The sequence below is a fragment of the Orcinus orca genome, chromosome 10 (genome assembly GCF_937001465.1).
Source record: "Orcinus orca chromosome 10, mOrcOrc1.1, whole genome shotgun sequence".
Lineage (NCBI taxonomy): Eukaryota > Metazoa > Chordata > Mammalia > Artiodactyla > Delphinidae > Orcinus > Orcinus orca.
In genome coordinates this window covers 5454198-5471231 of record NC_064568.1, presented here as the reverse complement: position 1 = coordinate 5471231, position 17034 = coordinate 5454198, and the positions used below count along the sequence as shown (strand labels likewise).

Sequence of the window (17034 nt, the reverse complement as noted above, 5' to 3'; positions counted from 1 at the left end):
AGAAATTCATTCTTTCACATAATGCTTTTGAGTTTATAAACTGCTAACATACTTCTGGAAGCGGTGAATGATGAAACCTCATCTCTGGAGAGGAAGCCCCAAGCAACACACCCAAACAGAGGTTAGGAGGCAAACTTCGCTGAGCATTTGCTTTGTCATATTACCTCATTTGTCCACGCACCTGTCCTCTCCGGTGGATGCTGCCCTATCCCGATCGAGCACGAAGGCAAAAGAGACACAGGGATGATGGAACCCGCCTGAGGTTTCACAAGAAGCAACTGAATACATTCCACACACACAACTGTTCACTGAAGCACTATTTATAACACTGAAATCCTGGCAGCAACCAAATGTCCCACGACAGGGGAACGGTGCACCCACACCTACCACGGAGCAGGGTGCAACCACTAAAAATTACAGGCACGACACACTGTGAGATGTAAAATGACCATGTAATAATGTGCAGCTAAGAAACCAGGATACAAAAGTACAAGAAGGAAACAACTGTAAAAAAACAGGAAAGACAAGACAAAAGGGCTATTTTAAAATGGTTATGTTTGCTCTAATAAGATACACATTTATTGTGGGCTTTTTAATGGCCTGTGCTTCACACTGGCTGTCTAGTTCAGGGCTGGCAAAGCCTCGTAAAGAAGGTACTGATTGGGACTTCCCGGGTGGTGCAGTGGTTAAGAATCTGCCTATAAGAGCCGGGGATACGTATTCGAGCCCTGGTCCGGGAAGAACCCACATGCCTCGGAGCAGCTAAGTCCGTGCACCACAACTACTGAGCCTGTGCTCTAGAGGCCGTGAGCCACAACTACTGAGCCCACGTGCCACAACTACTGAAGCCCACGAGCCTAGAGCCCATGCTCTGCAATGAGACAAGCCACAGAGATGAGAAGCCTGTGCACCGCAATGAAGAGTAGCCACCGCTCGCCGCAACCAGAGAAGGCCTGTGCGCAGCAACTAAGACCCAACACAGCAGAAAATAAATAAATTAAAAAAAAAAAGAAGGTACTGATTATTCTCAATTTCAATGATGAGGAGGGTTGCAAAGACAGCTTACCCAAGGCCCAGCCACCTCTTAGTATCAGGGCAGCAATGTCTTCAGTAATAGCTTTACTTCACTTTGTAATTTTCCTCCATCTCCCTCACTTCTGTAACGTTGGCACACTACTTCTAGCATTTTAAAATAAATTCGCAGATGCACAGACGTGCTATCTCAGCAAATGTGAACAGAGAGGCAGTTGGATTAACTTTCAATCGTGTAAATCCTGACGCTTTTATTCAGAGCCTATAAATGTCTTCTATTAATCTCTGAAGGGGCGAAATGTCATCAAACTCTGAATCTAACAGGCTGGCTCGGAAGTGAAAGATCAAATTGCATCACTGTTGAGTTCTAAATATTTGTGCCATTTCTTCTCCCCTGTACATTCCACAAACAAAAAGTGCTTATATTTTAGAGAGTAACTTTCTGAGAGAGGGACTGTACATTACCTAAATGTAAGGGTATACAAATCCAAATCCTCGCCAAAGAACAACTGCATGCCACAATGAAAGGAGCTGGAAAATACCATGGACTTTCTGAGAACGCGGACTGAAGCTTATTCGTCCCTGAACCGCCAGCTCCTCACGCACTGCCTGGCACAGGAAGGCACATCAATAAATGTCTGCTGAATTGAATTTCTCCAATTGCTGTGCAGCAGAACCGGCTCAGCCATGGGGAACAGCAAGCAAATGGGCTTATTACCTGCTGCTTCAGAACAAAATGAATAAAATCGTGAGCACAGCATGAACCAGCATCTGATCATAGGAATCAATTTTTCTTACCTGCAAATATATGTTTACAACAAAATACAGAGATTGAGAAAAACTGACTGCTGACTTTTATTTTATGCCTCTACTGGTGGGTTTATAATTGCTCAAGCCAGAGAACTGCCAGTCTAATTCAATGGGTAACCAAAAGGGTAACCTCTCCTTGACTTGAAATAAGACAAACTCAGAGGCTTGTAACCCATCTGTAGCTGGCCTGCTCTATGATTCCAGCATGTCTGCAGCAGTCAGGGACGTTATTACAAAGGTAGGGATGTGAGTGGAAAGGCCCCGGCTCTCAAGTCTGGCAACGTCCCAGGGTGGCTGCAGTTGAGTTACTTAACCTTTCTGAATCAGTTTCCTTCTCTGAAAAATGTCTGTAATAGTCATACTAACCTCACAAAATTGCTTTTAGGTTCAAATGATTAAGGTATTAGAAAATGCTTTGTAAATAGTGAAGCAGATATTGTTGTGACGATGTGTATATGGGAAGGGCAAGGACAGAGGGTGCAGGAAGCCCTGAGTTTTTAAGATACTGACTGGGTAACTTTCCCCTCTTAGACTAACTGCACTACCACTGTCATCTCAGTTCAATAAATATCTGGGTGGTTTCTAAGTGCCAGGAGCCGTGCGGAACTCTGGGGATACAAAGATACAGGCTCTGCCCAGGAGGTAAGTGACATGAAAACAGAGCATTTCAGTGCAGGTTACAACGTGGGACTCCCATGTGAAAGTGTTCAGGAATAGGAGCCCAAACTGGAAGTCGACACGGCAGCATAATACTCATTTTAAACAGCTGTGGGTTTTTTTGAGATGTAATTCACACACCATACAATTCATCTATGTCAACTACATAATTCCATGCTTATTCACAGGGCTATGCAACCATCTAATTTTAGACCATTTCAGCCTCCCTAAAAGAAACCCTGTACCATTAACAGTCACTCTCCCTCCACCCATCCATCCCCAGCCCCAGGCAAAGACTAATCTGCTTTCTGTCTCTATAGATTTGCCTATCCTGGGCATTTTATATAAGTGGAATTGCACAACATATGGTCTCTTATGATTAGCATAATGTTTTCAAAGTTTATCATGTTGTAGCACTTATCAGGACTTATTCCTGTTTACGACTAAATAATATTCCACTGGATGGATGTACCACATTTTATTTATCCATCTCTCAGTTGATGGGTATTTGGGTTGTTTTTACTTTGGGGCCATTTTTAATGAATAACGCTGCTATGAACATTTGTGTATGACTTTTCGTCTGGATATATGTTTTCATTTCTCTTGGGTAGATACCCAGGAGTATAACTGTTGGGTCATATAGTTACTCTAAGTTTAATATTTTGAGGGACTGCCAGACTATTTTTCCAAAGCGGCTGTACCATTTTACGTGCTACCAGCAATGTACAAGGGTTTCAGTTTCTCCACATCCTCATCAACACCTGTTCTCACCTGTCACTTTGGTTATAGCCATTGTAGTCGGTGTGAAACAGGGTCTCTGTGGTTTTGTTTGACATTTCCCTAATTACGAATGACGCTGAGCATCTTTTCATGTGCTTATTTGCTATTTGTATACTTTCTTTGAAAAAATGTCCTTTGCCCGTTTCTATATTAGGTTATTTGTCTTTTTACTGCATTCTAAGAATTCTTCATACATTCTGGATACTAGTCCCTTATCAGATACATGATTTGTTAAGTATTTTCTCCCATTTTGTTGGCTGCCTTTTCACTTTCTTGACAGTTTTGTTTGCAGCACAGAAGTTTAATTTTTATATAGTCCCATTTATCTATTTCTTTTGTTGCTTGTGCTTTTGGTGTATACCTAAGAAACCACTGCATAACCCGAAGTGACTCTTCTAAAAGTCTTACAGTTTTAGCTCTTACACCTATGACTCATTTTGAGTTAATTTTGTGTAGGGTATATGTTAGGGGGTCCAACTTCATTCTTTTGCATGTGGACAAAATAATTCTTATTTGGAAAAAGATGACTAAGGCAGTATTTCTAGGAGGCAGCCTAACACATCATTCGAAATACATCCCCAAAATACCTCCATGGCACGTGGAAGAGAATGAGATAAGAATAAACAGCTGATGTACCTGGTGATATAAATTTGAATCATATATAAATTTGGGGGGACTTCCCTGGTGGCACAATGGTTAAGAATCCACCTGCCAATCCACCTGTCCACCAGGGGACACGGGTTCGAGCCCTGGTCCGGGAAGATCCCATGTGCCACGGAGCAACTACGCCCATGCGTCACAACTATTGAGCCTGCCTTCTATAGCCTGCGAGCCACAACTGCTGAAGCCTGCGTGCCACAGCTAGCGAAGCCCACGCTCCTAGAGCCTGTGCTCTGCAACGAGAAGCCACCGCAGTGAGAAGCCCGCACAGCGCGATGAAGAGTAGCCCCCGCTCGCCGCAACTAGAGAAAGCCTGCGCACAGCAACGAAAACCCAATGCCAAAGACCCAACGCAGCCAAAAATAAATAAATAAATTTATTTTAAATAAATAAATAAATAAAATTTTCTCTTCCTGTAGAGAACACATAACGGAGAGGTGTGGGGAGGGACGGGGAGGAATCAGATTTACGATACTGGTTCAGGAAGGAACCAATGTCACAACCATCCACCCATTCATTCATCAAGTATTTACTGAGCGCCCGGTACATGTCAGGTACCACTGTACGCACTGGAGGACAGTGAGCAAAGCAAGGCAAAAACGTCTGCCCTCAGCATCCTAAGTGGTAGAACAAAGACCAGAGACAAGAATCCCAACAAATAAACAGTACTTCAGATGATGGAAAGTGCACCGAAGAAAACACAAGCTGCAAAAGCTGACCGGAAATGGGGAGCGAGACACAAGGGGCCCTGGGGGAAGAGTGTCCCAGGTGTAAACCAGGAATGACACATGCCTCACAGACACTTTGTAGAACAGTGACGGGCTAAGAGCAAGGGTTCTAGAACCAGAGTGCCTGTGTTCTAATCCAAGCTCAGGACTAGAAGCTACATGACCCAGGACAAGCTACTCACTTCTCTGGGTTTCGGTACCCTCAAATGTAAAGTGGAAGCAGCAGTAGTTGTTAGTTTACAAGTTTCCAGGATTAAATGAGTTAATACATGTAAAGCACTTAGAACAATACCTGATACACAGTAAGTAATCCAGAAACGTTAGATATGACTGGTGATTAACATCCCTTCAGGAGTGTTGCATGCTCAGAAATTAGCAAGCGACTGAGTAAAAAGAGTTCCAAGTGAGGTTTCAGCACAAGCTCGAGCTTGCCAAGCCTGGAGAAATATGCTTCCAAATTACTGAAAGAGTCAATCCCCAACATGCAAGTCATTCAGTGACACTGCTTGCAAGGTCACAGATGGTGTGACTGTCATGGAATAAATCTTAACACTCTCACCCCAGAGAAAATGTTTCTTTACCGGCTTTGACCAGGATCCAGAAATGGGGATGTTTACTCACACTTAGAGTCCGGACACCCGTTTCTAATTTTTTTCTCCAAGAATCACTCAACTGGCACTTCCTCACTGCTTTGTCTTATTCCTAGAAGTAGCTGAGACTGCGTTCAGACAATCTGGCATCGAAACAAACCCATTCTCTCTCTTATTGACAGTGCTTGAAGGTGTTTTTTGTTTCTTAAGGACTGTAAAGGGCCAAGTGAATCCACCTGATTTAAGTACTCTGCTAACTTCAACAGGCATTATTTGTCAACATGTAACAAGTTTTATGATTATTATAACTGACAACATAATTCCAATTTGGAGAATGTGTCCAAGGAAGTTAGACAGCTTCCAACTCTGCCCCCTTCTGTACCAAAGTAATTTGGCCGAAGTGATTTGCAGCAGTGTCTTTAATAAAACAATGATGGACGGAGGCAGCCTGAGCACCCACCAATCACTGAATGATCGAGCGAATAAAGGTGTCTCAGCCTGAGGAAAACCTCTATAGCCAGCAATAGTACACAATAATAGTAATAAATAATAATAGCAGTCATTTTCTGAGCCCCAACCATCAATGAGGTATGAAGCTGGGGGCTTTTATAAATATTATCTCATTGAAAACCTTTTTATGAGATTGTTATTTCTGTTTTACAAAGAAGAAAACAGGCTCAGAAAGGTTCCAGCACCTCCACAAGGCTGGTGTTCAAACTCAGGTCTGACTGTAGTCTTGCCCTTTCTAAGTGTCTGTGTTAATACAAGCAAACATGTATCCAGAATAATAAGGGCTAACATTTACTGAGCATTTACTATGTGCCAGGCACTGGGCTAAGCACTTTACATGTCTGATTTAATTTAATCCCTATAAAAACCTTTTTTAGAGAGAAAGAAACTGAGTTACAAGGAGGCAGAAAGTTAATTAAGGTTATAGCTAAGACGTGAACCCAGGAGTCTGACTGGGTTTTTAACACTTTACAAATGCTCCCTTCCATGAAGTAATATTATGACTTAGAAAAAAAAAAAAGCAAAGTAGTAAATATCAATAGAATACTTAATTGAAGCAGTTAAGGGTTTGACCTTGATTATTTTCACGTGAAACTGTTCACATCTCTGAGGCACTGCCCTAGTTCGAGCCCTCGTCACCATCCAGACTTGCTGGGCTCTGTCCATCCACACAACACACATGCACAGATGCCTGCCATGAGCCACGGCAGCGTTCCGGAGGTCAAGGATACAGGGCAACCGACACAGACTCAGTCCTAACTGTCCTCCCCACAGACTCCTCTCTGCCTGGCCAGCTCTCACCCGGGCTCTGCTCACGGGTCCTCAGAGGCTGGTGCTCAGTTCCAACGTCACCTTGGGAGAGGCCTTCCCTGGTTACACTAAAGTAACGTTCTCCTTCCTCCCCTATTCTGTGCTGCCATGTGTTTGCTGTCTGATTTTTTACCTACAAAGAAAGCCCCATGAGGGCAGGGACTGTGCCTGCCTTGTTTATTTCCTTCATCCCCAGAGCTTACAAGGGCGCCGGGCAGAGAAGACTCCCCTAATTATATGCTGAATGAAAAAACTTTCCTGTTTTTCATCTCTTTCCCTCCTGCACAGTGCTGGCAAAATTATCTTTCCAAAACAACAAATCCTGGACCAACTTGCAATGCCTGAGAACTTCTGTGGCTCTTAGTTGTGTATTGCTTGTGAAATTCCCACCTCTTCACTTTGTATTCAGTGCCCTGCCCAACACCAGCCTAACCTCTTCTCCAAAATACCAGAGAGGCAGTGAATTTAAATGGTTAAGAGTGTGGGCTAAGATTCCAGCTCCACCACCTACTAATCTACCAAACAACTGACCTGAGACAGATTTGGGCCTTGGTTTTCTCACCTGTTAAATGGCGACAATAATAGGGCACCCAATCAAAGGGTTGTGGTGAGGATTAAGCTAGTTATTAGATCAAAAGTATTCAGTCATTCCTGGTACACAATAAAAAATGCGACTTTCTCCTGCCATAAGCCATGGACCTGAGTCACGTCAATCTGCTCCTTCTTCCCTAAACAAGCCATGCTTTTCACACTCCCCTGCCTTTTCCACATGGGCTGTTTTTTAAATCTACCACTGACTCACCATGGCTGTATACGTTTATTAATGTGCAGTTCTTTACAGCAGAAACTGTAGCTTTAGTTCTTCATATGTTATGGTACGCTGATTCACTTGATAAATATTCAACCAGGATCATTACCTAAAATTAGTCATTTTAATAGTTTGTACTTCCATAAGAATGTTCAAGGTGGCCCTTTAAAGTTCACTTGGTTTTCTTTTTGTTTACTTAAATGCTGACTTCTAAGAATAACTGAAGGATCAGAAAGTTTTCTCCTCCCCAATTTTGCAGGCTCTCATCATCCACCTACTCCTTTCTCACCATCATTTATAACAATAATGCCATAAATACTGACCCCAGGGCAGTTAAAGTGATCCTTAAATACTGCATAAAATATAGGGGTTATTATTACTACCAGCAATACTGACAGATCTTGCCTCTGCCAGTAATTACTGGCAGGAACGTGTCCAATAACACGGAGACACTGTTTTCTCTGTGTCCCTCCTGACCCTGCCTGGGAGAAATGTTGAATTTCACAGGTTAGGGACAACATATTCTCTCTCTCAACTGGAACCAGGTGGAAAATAAATGTCTAAGTTGGAAATAAAAATACATTGGTGGGTAACTTGAAGTCTGGAATATTCTGAGGGCTTGGGAGGTTTAGGTAGTTTGCCCAAGGGATAGAATCTGATCAATTCAAGGATACTGGGTTCTCAGAAGCCTAAGAAAGGCAGGTAGAAAAGCTTGCCTTTCAACACATCGCCTGGGGCAAGTCTCATACCTATGAAGGACACATGCCTGCAGGGCCTAGATCCTTCCCCATGTGCACTCTCCTCGTATAGTTCCATCATATTATAGGCTAGGTAACCATTAATTATACTGTGTCCTGGCTGAGGAACAACCATCATATACAGTGTTGTTTCAATGGGAAAATATATCCCCAGTCTAAACAACTGGCTTACAGAAGACTTTCTGGAAAATGTCTCATTCATAAGGTAGGGACTACACAGTGTTGGAAGTAGTCCCCCTGGAGACGATTGGCAAGTATTGTGTCCTAAGTTTTGCGGGAAAAAGAAGCCAACCTCTTTGAAATGAGTAATGTAGGCTACTTGGCCAAATTCTCAGATCCAAATCTGGGTTAAGCAATCACAAATAACAGGAAGCGGCAAGGTGAGAAATGGAAGTGACCAAGGCTGAGGGGCTGGAGTCACACACAGCGAGGTGCGAGACCCGGCTGTGGGGAGCAGCCCGCTTCCTCTGCCAGCTCTTCCCCCAACAGCCCAGGGCCGGCTCCTTGTCACTATTTCCACCTACGCTCCGTATCACCACCTCAGACTGCCTTCCCGGGCTACCCACTGTGAGACAGCCTTACCCTCAGCCTGATATATTTTCTTCTCTTCATGGCACTTAGCGTGATCTCAAACTGCCTTATTGCTTCTTTACTGCCTGCCTCTCCCTAAAAGACCAGAAACTCCACGAGGAGTTTCACTCGCGCCACGCTTGCTAGTGTGCACCCAGGCCTAGCACAGTGTGTGCCACAGGGAAGACACACAACACAACACACATTTGTTGAACAAACAGGGCTGTAGTACGAGGATTCAGTAATGGAATAAAGGAATAAATGATCCATCCACCTACCTACACATCTATCTACCTACTTACTGACCTCCTTATCTGTGTCTGGAACAGTGTCTCTATACAGCAGCCCTTAATAAATATTATAGAAGAAGCGAAACAGAGGATGATACTGCTATGAATCAGCAAGTGTTTACTGAACAACAGGAGAAACCAGGAGCATAGGACACAGCCCTTCCAGGAGGCAGAGCAAAACTCAGCTCAAGACTGAGAGCAGCCTGAGTGCCGACTTAAAGTCTGCAAAGAGGTGGGAGCAGTGATAAGATTCGATAAATGTCTTTAGTCAGTGTTCTGAATTTACAGAGAACTGGAATCCACCTAACACTATGCTGATCTTGACAACGTGGGCAGAGCAGAGAACGGCTCTGCATCTTCTCCCACAGAAGTCGACAAAAGGCTTCTCGTCCCCGCTGTCTCACAGGGGAGCGTGGGGAGGGAGGTACCCAGAGGCCCTCCCCACATGTTCACCCTGGAGGCAGCCACGCCACGCTTGCTCCCCTGCCTTTGCCATGAGAAGCTGGAAGCAACCAAGACCAAGGTTATGCCACCTCCTTTCTCGGCCGTGTTGCAATGACAGCTGTGGTCACAGCACACACATTTTGGAAAAAAGACTGAAGAACAAGACCTTTCAGGTCTCTTTCAGCATTGCGTTTCCATGAAATCTTATCTGTACAGGGATTCAGAAAATGAGTCAACTGCCTTTGCAATTTTTTTTTTTTTTTTTTTTGCAGTACGTGGGCCTCTCACTGCGTGGCCTCTCCCGTTGCGGAGCACAGGCTCCGGACGCGCAGGCTCAGTGGCCATGGCTCACGGGCCCAGCCGCTCCGCGGCATGTGGGATCTTCCTGGACCGGGGCACGAACCCGTGTCCCCTGCATCGGCAGGCGGACGCTCAACCACTGCGCCACCAGGGAAGCCCGCTTTGCAATTTTTTGAGTACAGAGTTCTTTGACTCATACTTAAAAGTTGGGAAAGACGATATTTATTTAAGATAGTGGTTTTCAAACTATTTTTTAGGTAGCAGGCTACTTTTCTGTAAACGGAGTTTTACATGGACCCTTAACACATTAAAAAGATCAGTGGGGTGCGGTGAGGGGTCGGGATCCGCCCTCTCAGCCTCCCCTGTGCCCTGACATCTCTGAGGAGCACAACTGGTTTAAGGGGAAAGGAAGTTAATATTTAGATAAATAAAGAGATGACTGGGGAAGGAGGGCAAGCTTTCTTTAACATGAGGAAAGACGGAGTGGGCAAGTCTCCACTTTGTGCCCATCATAGTAAAGACTGGCTCAAGCAAGGACCATCAGTGGAAACTCACACTAGGAGGGCAAGTTTAGTAAGAAGCAGCGTATTTGCCTCACCTTCAAATGTCTCCCCAGAGTTCGCTTAGAAAGGAGAAAACGCTGCTTGTCAGGGCACCAACATCACTGGTCTGTAGACTTCAAATATGTGAATGTCATGCAAGACAAAGGACGGCTGAGGAAACATTACAAATTAAAAGATAAAAGAGACATGGTGGCATCCGGAGACTGCGGCATCCGGAGCCTGTGCTCTGCAATGGGAGAGGCCACAACAGTGAGAGGCCCGCGTACCACCAAAAAAAAAAAAAAGAGACATGGCATCGAAGTACAATATATGATCCTTGACTGGATCATGTACTTGAAGGAAAAAAACAGTATAAAGGACATTATTGGGACAACTGACAACATCTGGAATAAGGATCAGCAATTTGACAGAAGTCCTATATTGATGTTAAATTTCCTGAATTTGGTGACTGTACTCTGGTTATGTAAGAGAATGTCCTTGTTCTTAGGAAACACGTACTGAAGAATCTGGCCTAGAGGGGACGCGATATCTGTGACCTACTCTCTAGTAGTTCAGAAAAAATATATATAATATGGCGCATTTACACATACAGAGGGAGCAGTGGTTCTCAAAGTGGGATCCCTGGAGGAGCACCAGGCATCACCTGGAACTTGCTTGATATACAGATTCTCGGGCCCCAGCCCAGACCTCGCAAGTCAGCTGTCTTGTCTGTTCTAACAAGCCCTCCAGAGGATTCAGTTGCCCACTAGCTTTGGAAAACCACGGATACAGAGTGATAAAACAAGTGTGGCGAAACATTTCTGGGGAAAGGGCACATGGCAGTTTTCTGGATCATTACTGGAACTTCTCTGTACCTTTGAAATTGTTTCAAAATAAAATTGAACAATAACAACAACAAAAAGGTGACCCTATGTAGAGAAGTGGAAAGGAAGAGACCCTGGGGGCAAGGAGGCAAATCAAAGAACTCCTGCCTCGACCTTCAAAGAGGTGGTGGGATTCGAGCCTCGGCTGCTGCAGCTCCAGTGCAGGGCGAGGGGCGGGGTGTCTGGCCTGCACGGTCTTCCAACAGCGAATCTCCTTCCTGTAGAAAGTACAGGCATGAAACCTACTGACCTGAATATGAGAGTCTGGCAATCTCTATAAACAGGTCTTCCTCAGAAAAGCTTTCGGGGAGCATGAGGAAAGCAGCAGTCACGGCACTCTTCAGATTTTTATCCAGGGCCGACCTGAGAGCGACGTTCTCATTCATTGCTACGATTTTCACCTGGAAAAAGCAGAACATTCAGAAGAAAAATTCCAGAAGTGGAGTACTGCCCAATCTATGTGTTTATACATACACTGGAACTGTCCTAAACACTTAGCCCTGATGATCTTTGAGTTAGGCCAGTTGACATGAAATATTTATTATTCTAATAAGCAATTCCAGAGTCTCCTGTTTTAAGCCCAAATCAGAGAACTCGTGACATAGGAAAGAAAAACAAATATTGTTCTTAAATGAGGAAATTCAACATGAGTTTTGAAAAAGAAGTCAGCACAAAATGGAATAAATGACCTTTGGGAAATTTAGTATTTTTTTATTTTTTAATCTCACTGTTCTTCACTTAATTTTATGGTGGAAAAAGGCATTTTACTTTTTTATTTAGAACTCACCTCTGTTCTTAACCATACATAACCTAAGCAGGTCATGCTCTATTTTGAACTGATTTTGAATGTGACTAAGGAAAAGGGAAAGAAAATTAGCTACAGTAGAATCTGCTGTCTTTGACTTCTCCCAATCCATCAAGATACACATTGCTCCAGTGTGTTCAGATTGGTTTTAAAGACTGCACTGCAGTTCAGAGAGTGTGTTCAAGTCCTAGCTCCATCTCTTACTAGCTCTTTGACTATGGGCATCATTCCTTATCAGTAAAACAGGGTTAATAACCGAACCAAGCTTATAAGGTTGCTGGGAAGATTAAATGAGATGTTTCATCTGAAGCCGCAGCTGAAGTGAGATTCCTTGTGTGTTTCTTGTTGCACACGCAAGCGTTTTTCTGAGCCAGGGGTTCTCACCTTTAGTAAGCGTCAGAATCTCCTGCAGGGCTTGTTAAAATACATATTATGGGACTTTCCTGAGGGCGCAGTACTTAAGAAGCCGCCTGCCAATGCAAGGGACATGGGTTTGATCCCTGGTCCGGGAAGATCCCACATGCCACGGAGCAACTAAGCCTGTGTGCCACAACTACTGAGCCTGCGCTCCAGAGCCCGCATGCCGCAACTATTGAAGCCCGCGCGCCTAGAGCCCGTGCTCCACAACGAGAAGCCACCGCAATGAGAGGCCTGTGCACCACAACTAGAGAAAGCCCATGCGCAGCAACAAAGACCCAACGCAGCCAAAAAAACCCCCACATATTATTAGGCCCATCCTCCAGTGTTTCTGACTCAGTAGGCCTGGCTAGGGCCTGAAAATGTACATTTCTAACAGGTTCCCAGGTAACGTTGATGCTGCTGGCCCAGGGTCCACATTTTGAGAACCACTGCTCTAAGGTGTATAATTACTTTGAACTAGAATTGCCAAATCGCTCTTTGTAGCAATTGTGCCAATTTGCACTCCTGACATAATCTTAAACTATCATGTTGCTTCTGACTGATTTTCTCAACAAGTGAAGGATCTAGAAATCCCTAATAAGGACACCCATGTATCTGAAATGTAACCACCATCTCTAAATCATTTAGTGCTGTCACCACATTTTTCTCATGTTCTAGAAAGTAGGGCTTAAATTGCCTTTTATTTATCAAATATAGATAATTTCTGACAAAATTCAGATGGCACATAAAAGACACATACAGTATGAGAAACTCCAAACTAAAATTTTATTAGATAGCAAGGAAAGACAGGAATGATGTATATCCCCAAGTATAGTTTCTTCTCTAATTTTTTTTATTAATTGTGAAAAGCAATATTAGAAAACATAACTATTTTATAAATCTGGCTTAAGAACCTAAAATCTGTCTTTTACCTTTTGTCCCTACTTTTTTTTAAGGGAATATTTATAACATACAAACCTCTCATGTGATAGGTAAGCCGCTTAATTCCATACTACCACCTCCTCCCTCATAATTACAAGGACTTAATGGCCCTGAATTAAGGCTTGCAGCACTTGGGTGAGTTCAGTATTATTGCAAACATCTGCAGATACTCAAAGCAAGAAGCAGTCCAGCAGCATGATCTGCCCAAGGTTGCATAATGAGTTGATGGCAAAAATCAGGGTAACACCCTTGTACTTGGCAAATCCAGATCTAAATATTTTGAGTTATCCTCATGCATTCTGTTCTTGTTAACTTTTAATCTTGAAAGATGATTAAAACAAAATTTAAGGTCCTATTATAATTCCTATGTCTATTCCTTGAATAACGTTCCCTCCTTATACTCCATACAGAATCAAGGATCTAGGAGGGCAACCTCCTCATCTCACTAATGGGGAAACTGAGGCCCAGAGGGTTAAAAGATCTCCCCACGAGGAACAGTGGCACACCGTACCAGGACCCAGGATTCGTGAAGTGAGCCTGTGAAGGCTGTTTACTTCCAAATTCCTATTTTCATCCTCATTCACCAGGTCCTGCTCAATAATTCCTCACCCTCTTCTGTGTGTGTGTGTGGGGGGGGGAACTTTTTACAGAAACTCAATGAAAACAGAAGTTATTTTATTAACAAAGATGCAAAGGAAAAAGTTTGGGGAAATTTTCCTTTTCAATAAAATACCCTTGTTCTCCAAGAAAGTGTCTACGTGAGGTTGTTAAAAAAAAAAAAAGGCAGTCTGTTTGCTACTTAAGGTTAAGAGAGTGAAAATAAAATCATCCTTACTCAAAGGAAAAATGTCAGTTCAGAAGACTCTGCTACTGTGCTGATCTGGTTCTCCAGTGTAAGGTGAACTAGCAACTTGTCTCAGAAGCACTGTTATTTGTTGTTCAGAGTGAAAAGCCAGTGAACCCTTGGGACACTGCCAGAGAGGCCTGGGAAAAAAAGAAAGTCCTCAGATTTGTGAATAGCTGTTTGTATCTTACTGGGAATGCCCCGAACTGAACCACAGATATAGCATTAGCACTACTGCCAAGGGGAAAATCTTTACTGGAGAGAGGAAGGGGCAACACTTGAAGGGACTTTCAAAAGCCCAACTTGAGAGATTTGTGAGTACCTTTCAAGATAGAAAAAAAGAGAAAGTCACATGTGGTCTCCTCTATAATAGTCACATGGAGACAGAGCTTGAATTGCAAAGAGTGAAGTTATAGTCACAAAGAACACAGTCCTACCTCAGTGTTCAAATACTCGACCATTAAGCAAATGACACTTCCCGCAGTAGTTTTCCATTCCAAATGAACAGAAAGGCTAATTTTTGCTGGAGGACCAAAAAGAAACAGTGAACATTTGAGCTGAATGAAAAAAAACCTTATCATCTACCTGTTGGATTGTGGGCTCTTGAGGCTAGCAATGTGGTGATTTTTAAAAAAAAATTCTTTTGGCATGCACAGAGAAAAAAACTTAGTTGTCTTTTGAATAAGTAAATGAATGGCTTAATCTTTTCATTTCCAAGGCTAGAAGTCCAAAGATTTGCTCTCAGCCGGGCAGAGCCAAGACTAGTAAGCTGGGCTTTCCAAGTCCCATTCAGGGACCTTTTATACCACTGGGATTTTACTATCTACAAAAAAGTAAATCAACAAAGTTACAATATGGTGATGCTTGCAAACTGTGAATATACTAACAACCACTGAATTGTACACTTTAAAGGGCTGAATTATATGCTATGTGACTATATCTCAGTAAACCTGTTATAAAAAGCTATATGACTAGCAAGTAAAAGAAAATATATTGGAATGAATACATTAAAATAAATTAAAATCCTCTTAACAAGGTGGCAAAATACCATTGTTTGCCAATGTGAATGCTTTAAAAATTCAAGCCACGTTATCTATACATGAAATACAAAACAACGTGAAATACAAAAATCCAACTTACATTAAATAAATTACAGAAGTGAAAATACTACTTTAGACTTCTTCTGACTTAAAAAAAGATTGGCCACAACAAGGTTCTATTAAATACTTTTCATGTTTCTTGACTTGGAAAACTGACTGGTAAATAACTCAAACTTAAAGCTGCACTAGAAGTAAAAATGGGTTATCTCCTCAATTATGAGGTAAGGTAATGGTAAAGTCTGATAGAAATTTAATTTGCACTCAACTTTTTCCAGAAATGTCCATCTTTTTAAGCCAAGTACTCCTTTATATATTTTTTTGATAGTAAACTTTATGTTTTAGAGCAGGTTAAGGTCCACAGCAAAACCAAATGGAAAGTACAGAGAGTTCCCATATATCCTCTGCATATTCCTTTTAAAGACTTAAATTGCTAGTGACTGAGAAATTCTACTCTATTTGCAATATGGAAGATAATTTTAGAGCTTTAGACAATATAATTTAATGTAACTCGTTTTAAAACACATAGAAACAAAAAATTCACACTCATTCTCACAATTCTTTCTTAAGATAGTCACCCATTATTTTTGTCCAAAATGCTACCAACCCTTTCTTTTCATCGGATTTGTTTCATGGAGTTTGATTAATATTTGCTGCCACCTAGATGTAAAAATAGTTAGTTTAAAGGGAGTTATCCTAAGAATTCTCCAGTTAACCGTGATTTCTACGGGAAAGGGAAACTGGAGGCAGGTGTGGGTGGAAGAGTTAATTCACCCATTTATGATTTTTGATTTTTTAAAATCGTGTCATGTTCAACACCTCAAATGGTTTTTAAGATTGTTTAATTTTCTTGTGCTAGAAGCTTCTTAATAAGTTGGAGGGGCAGTCACTGTTATAAAGAACATTTTCTTCTCCAAGTTAGCTGAGAAATGCAGTTTTGTATGATAAGTGTATCTGTCACTACTTGCCTTGAATTGATGTTTTAATCTTTTTAGGATACATGACATTTAGATGAAATGTGAGGTCATTTCCAGTGTTTACATTCTGAGATTTCATGGCATTATAGTTTTCTACAGCCTATTTCTAAAAAAACTTGAACTATTCCAAGCACAAAACATAGTACAGAGAATAATATCACATTCAATATCTCATTTTATCTCAAAATAACTCTGAGACAGGCGAGGACAGAGAGAAGAGAAAGATTGTTTCCTGAGTGTCTAGTGGATGCCAGACATTTTAGATCTAGGCATTTCTCAAACACCTTTTGAGGTCGGTGTCACTGGCCTTGTCCCCAGGTGAGGGTGTCACAAGGCCCAGGGAGATTAAGTCACTGGTGCAGGGTCACACAGCTGGGGAGTGTCAGAGCTGGGACCCAAACCCCAGATCTGTCTGATTCTAAAACACCTGTGTCCTTTCCAGCATTACCATTCTGCTTCCAATTTTCAACACCTTTGTGAAGTAGGCAGGGCAAGGATTGCTACTCCCATTCTACAGAGAAACTACCTGAGGTTCAGAAAGGTAAAACAACTTGCCTAAGATCACATAAACAGCTAATAAGTAGCAGGAATGAATAAGGCCCAAGGCTTCTAATTCCACGTTTATTAATCTTCCCATCAAACTACATATTTTGTATATTTAAAAAGAAACTTGGAAAGAAAAGGAATATTTACAAATTTCCAATTACATTTATTTGCTTAATTATGAGGCTTACTAGTTATCCAGCCTAGAAATGAGAAATTCATCTACATAAATATGAAATTAAATCAGTAACCTA

General features: G+C 42.2%; 1 protein-coding gene and 1 long non-coding RNA gene across 11 annotated transcripts in view; one reads left to right on the top strand and one right to left on the bottom strand.

The window, feature by feature from the left end:
- The window catches only part of LOC117203218 (uncharacterized), a 360640-nt gene that overhangs the window by 51924 nt on the left and 291682 nt on the right, over positions 1-17034 (top strand). The gene's annotated exons all lie outside the window — the stretch shown is intronic.
- VGLL4 (vestigial like family member 4) overlaps positions 1-17034 on the bottom strand; it is a 270472-nt gene that overhangs the window by 246394 nt on the left and 7044 nt on the right. For 8 of the 10 annotated variants that reach the window (XM_049715550.1, XM_033437383.2, XM_004274843.3 and 5 more), the window contains one exon: positions 11424-11574. In XM_049715550.1, coding sequence (XP_049571507.1) covers positions 11424-11574 — 151 coding nt within the window. Of the gene's footprint in view, positions 1-11423; positions 11575-14600; positions 14687-17034 lie in introns of those variants that run through there. The other 2 variants (XM_049715551.1, XM_049715552.1) reach the window with 2 other exon arrangements.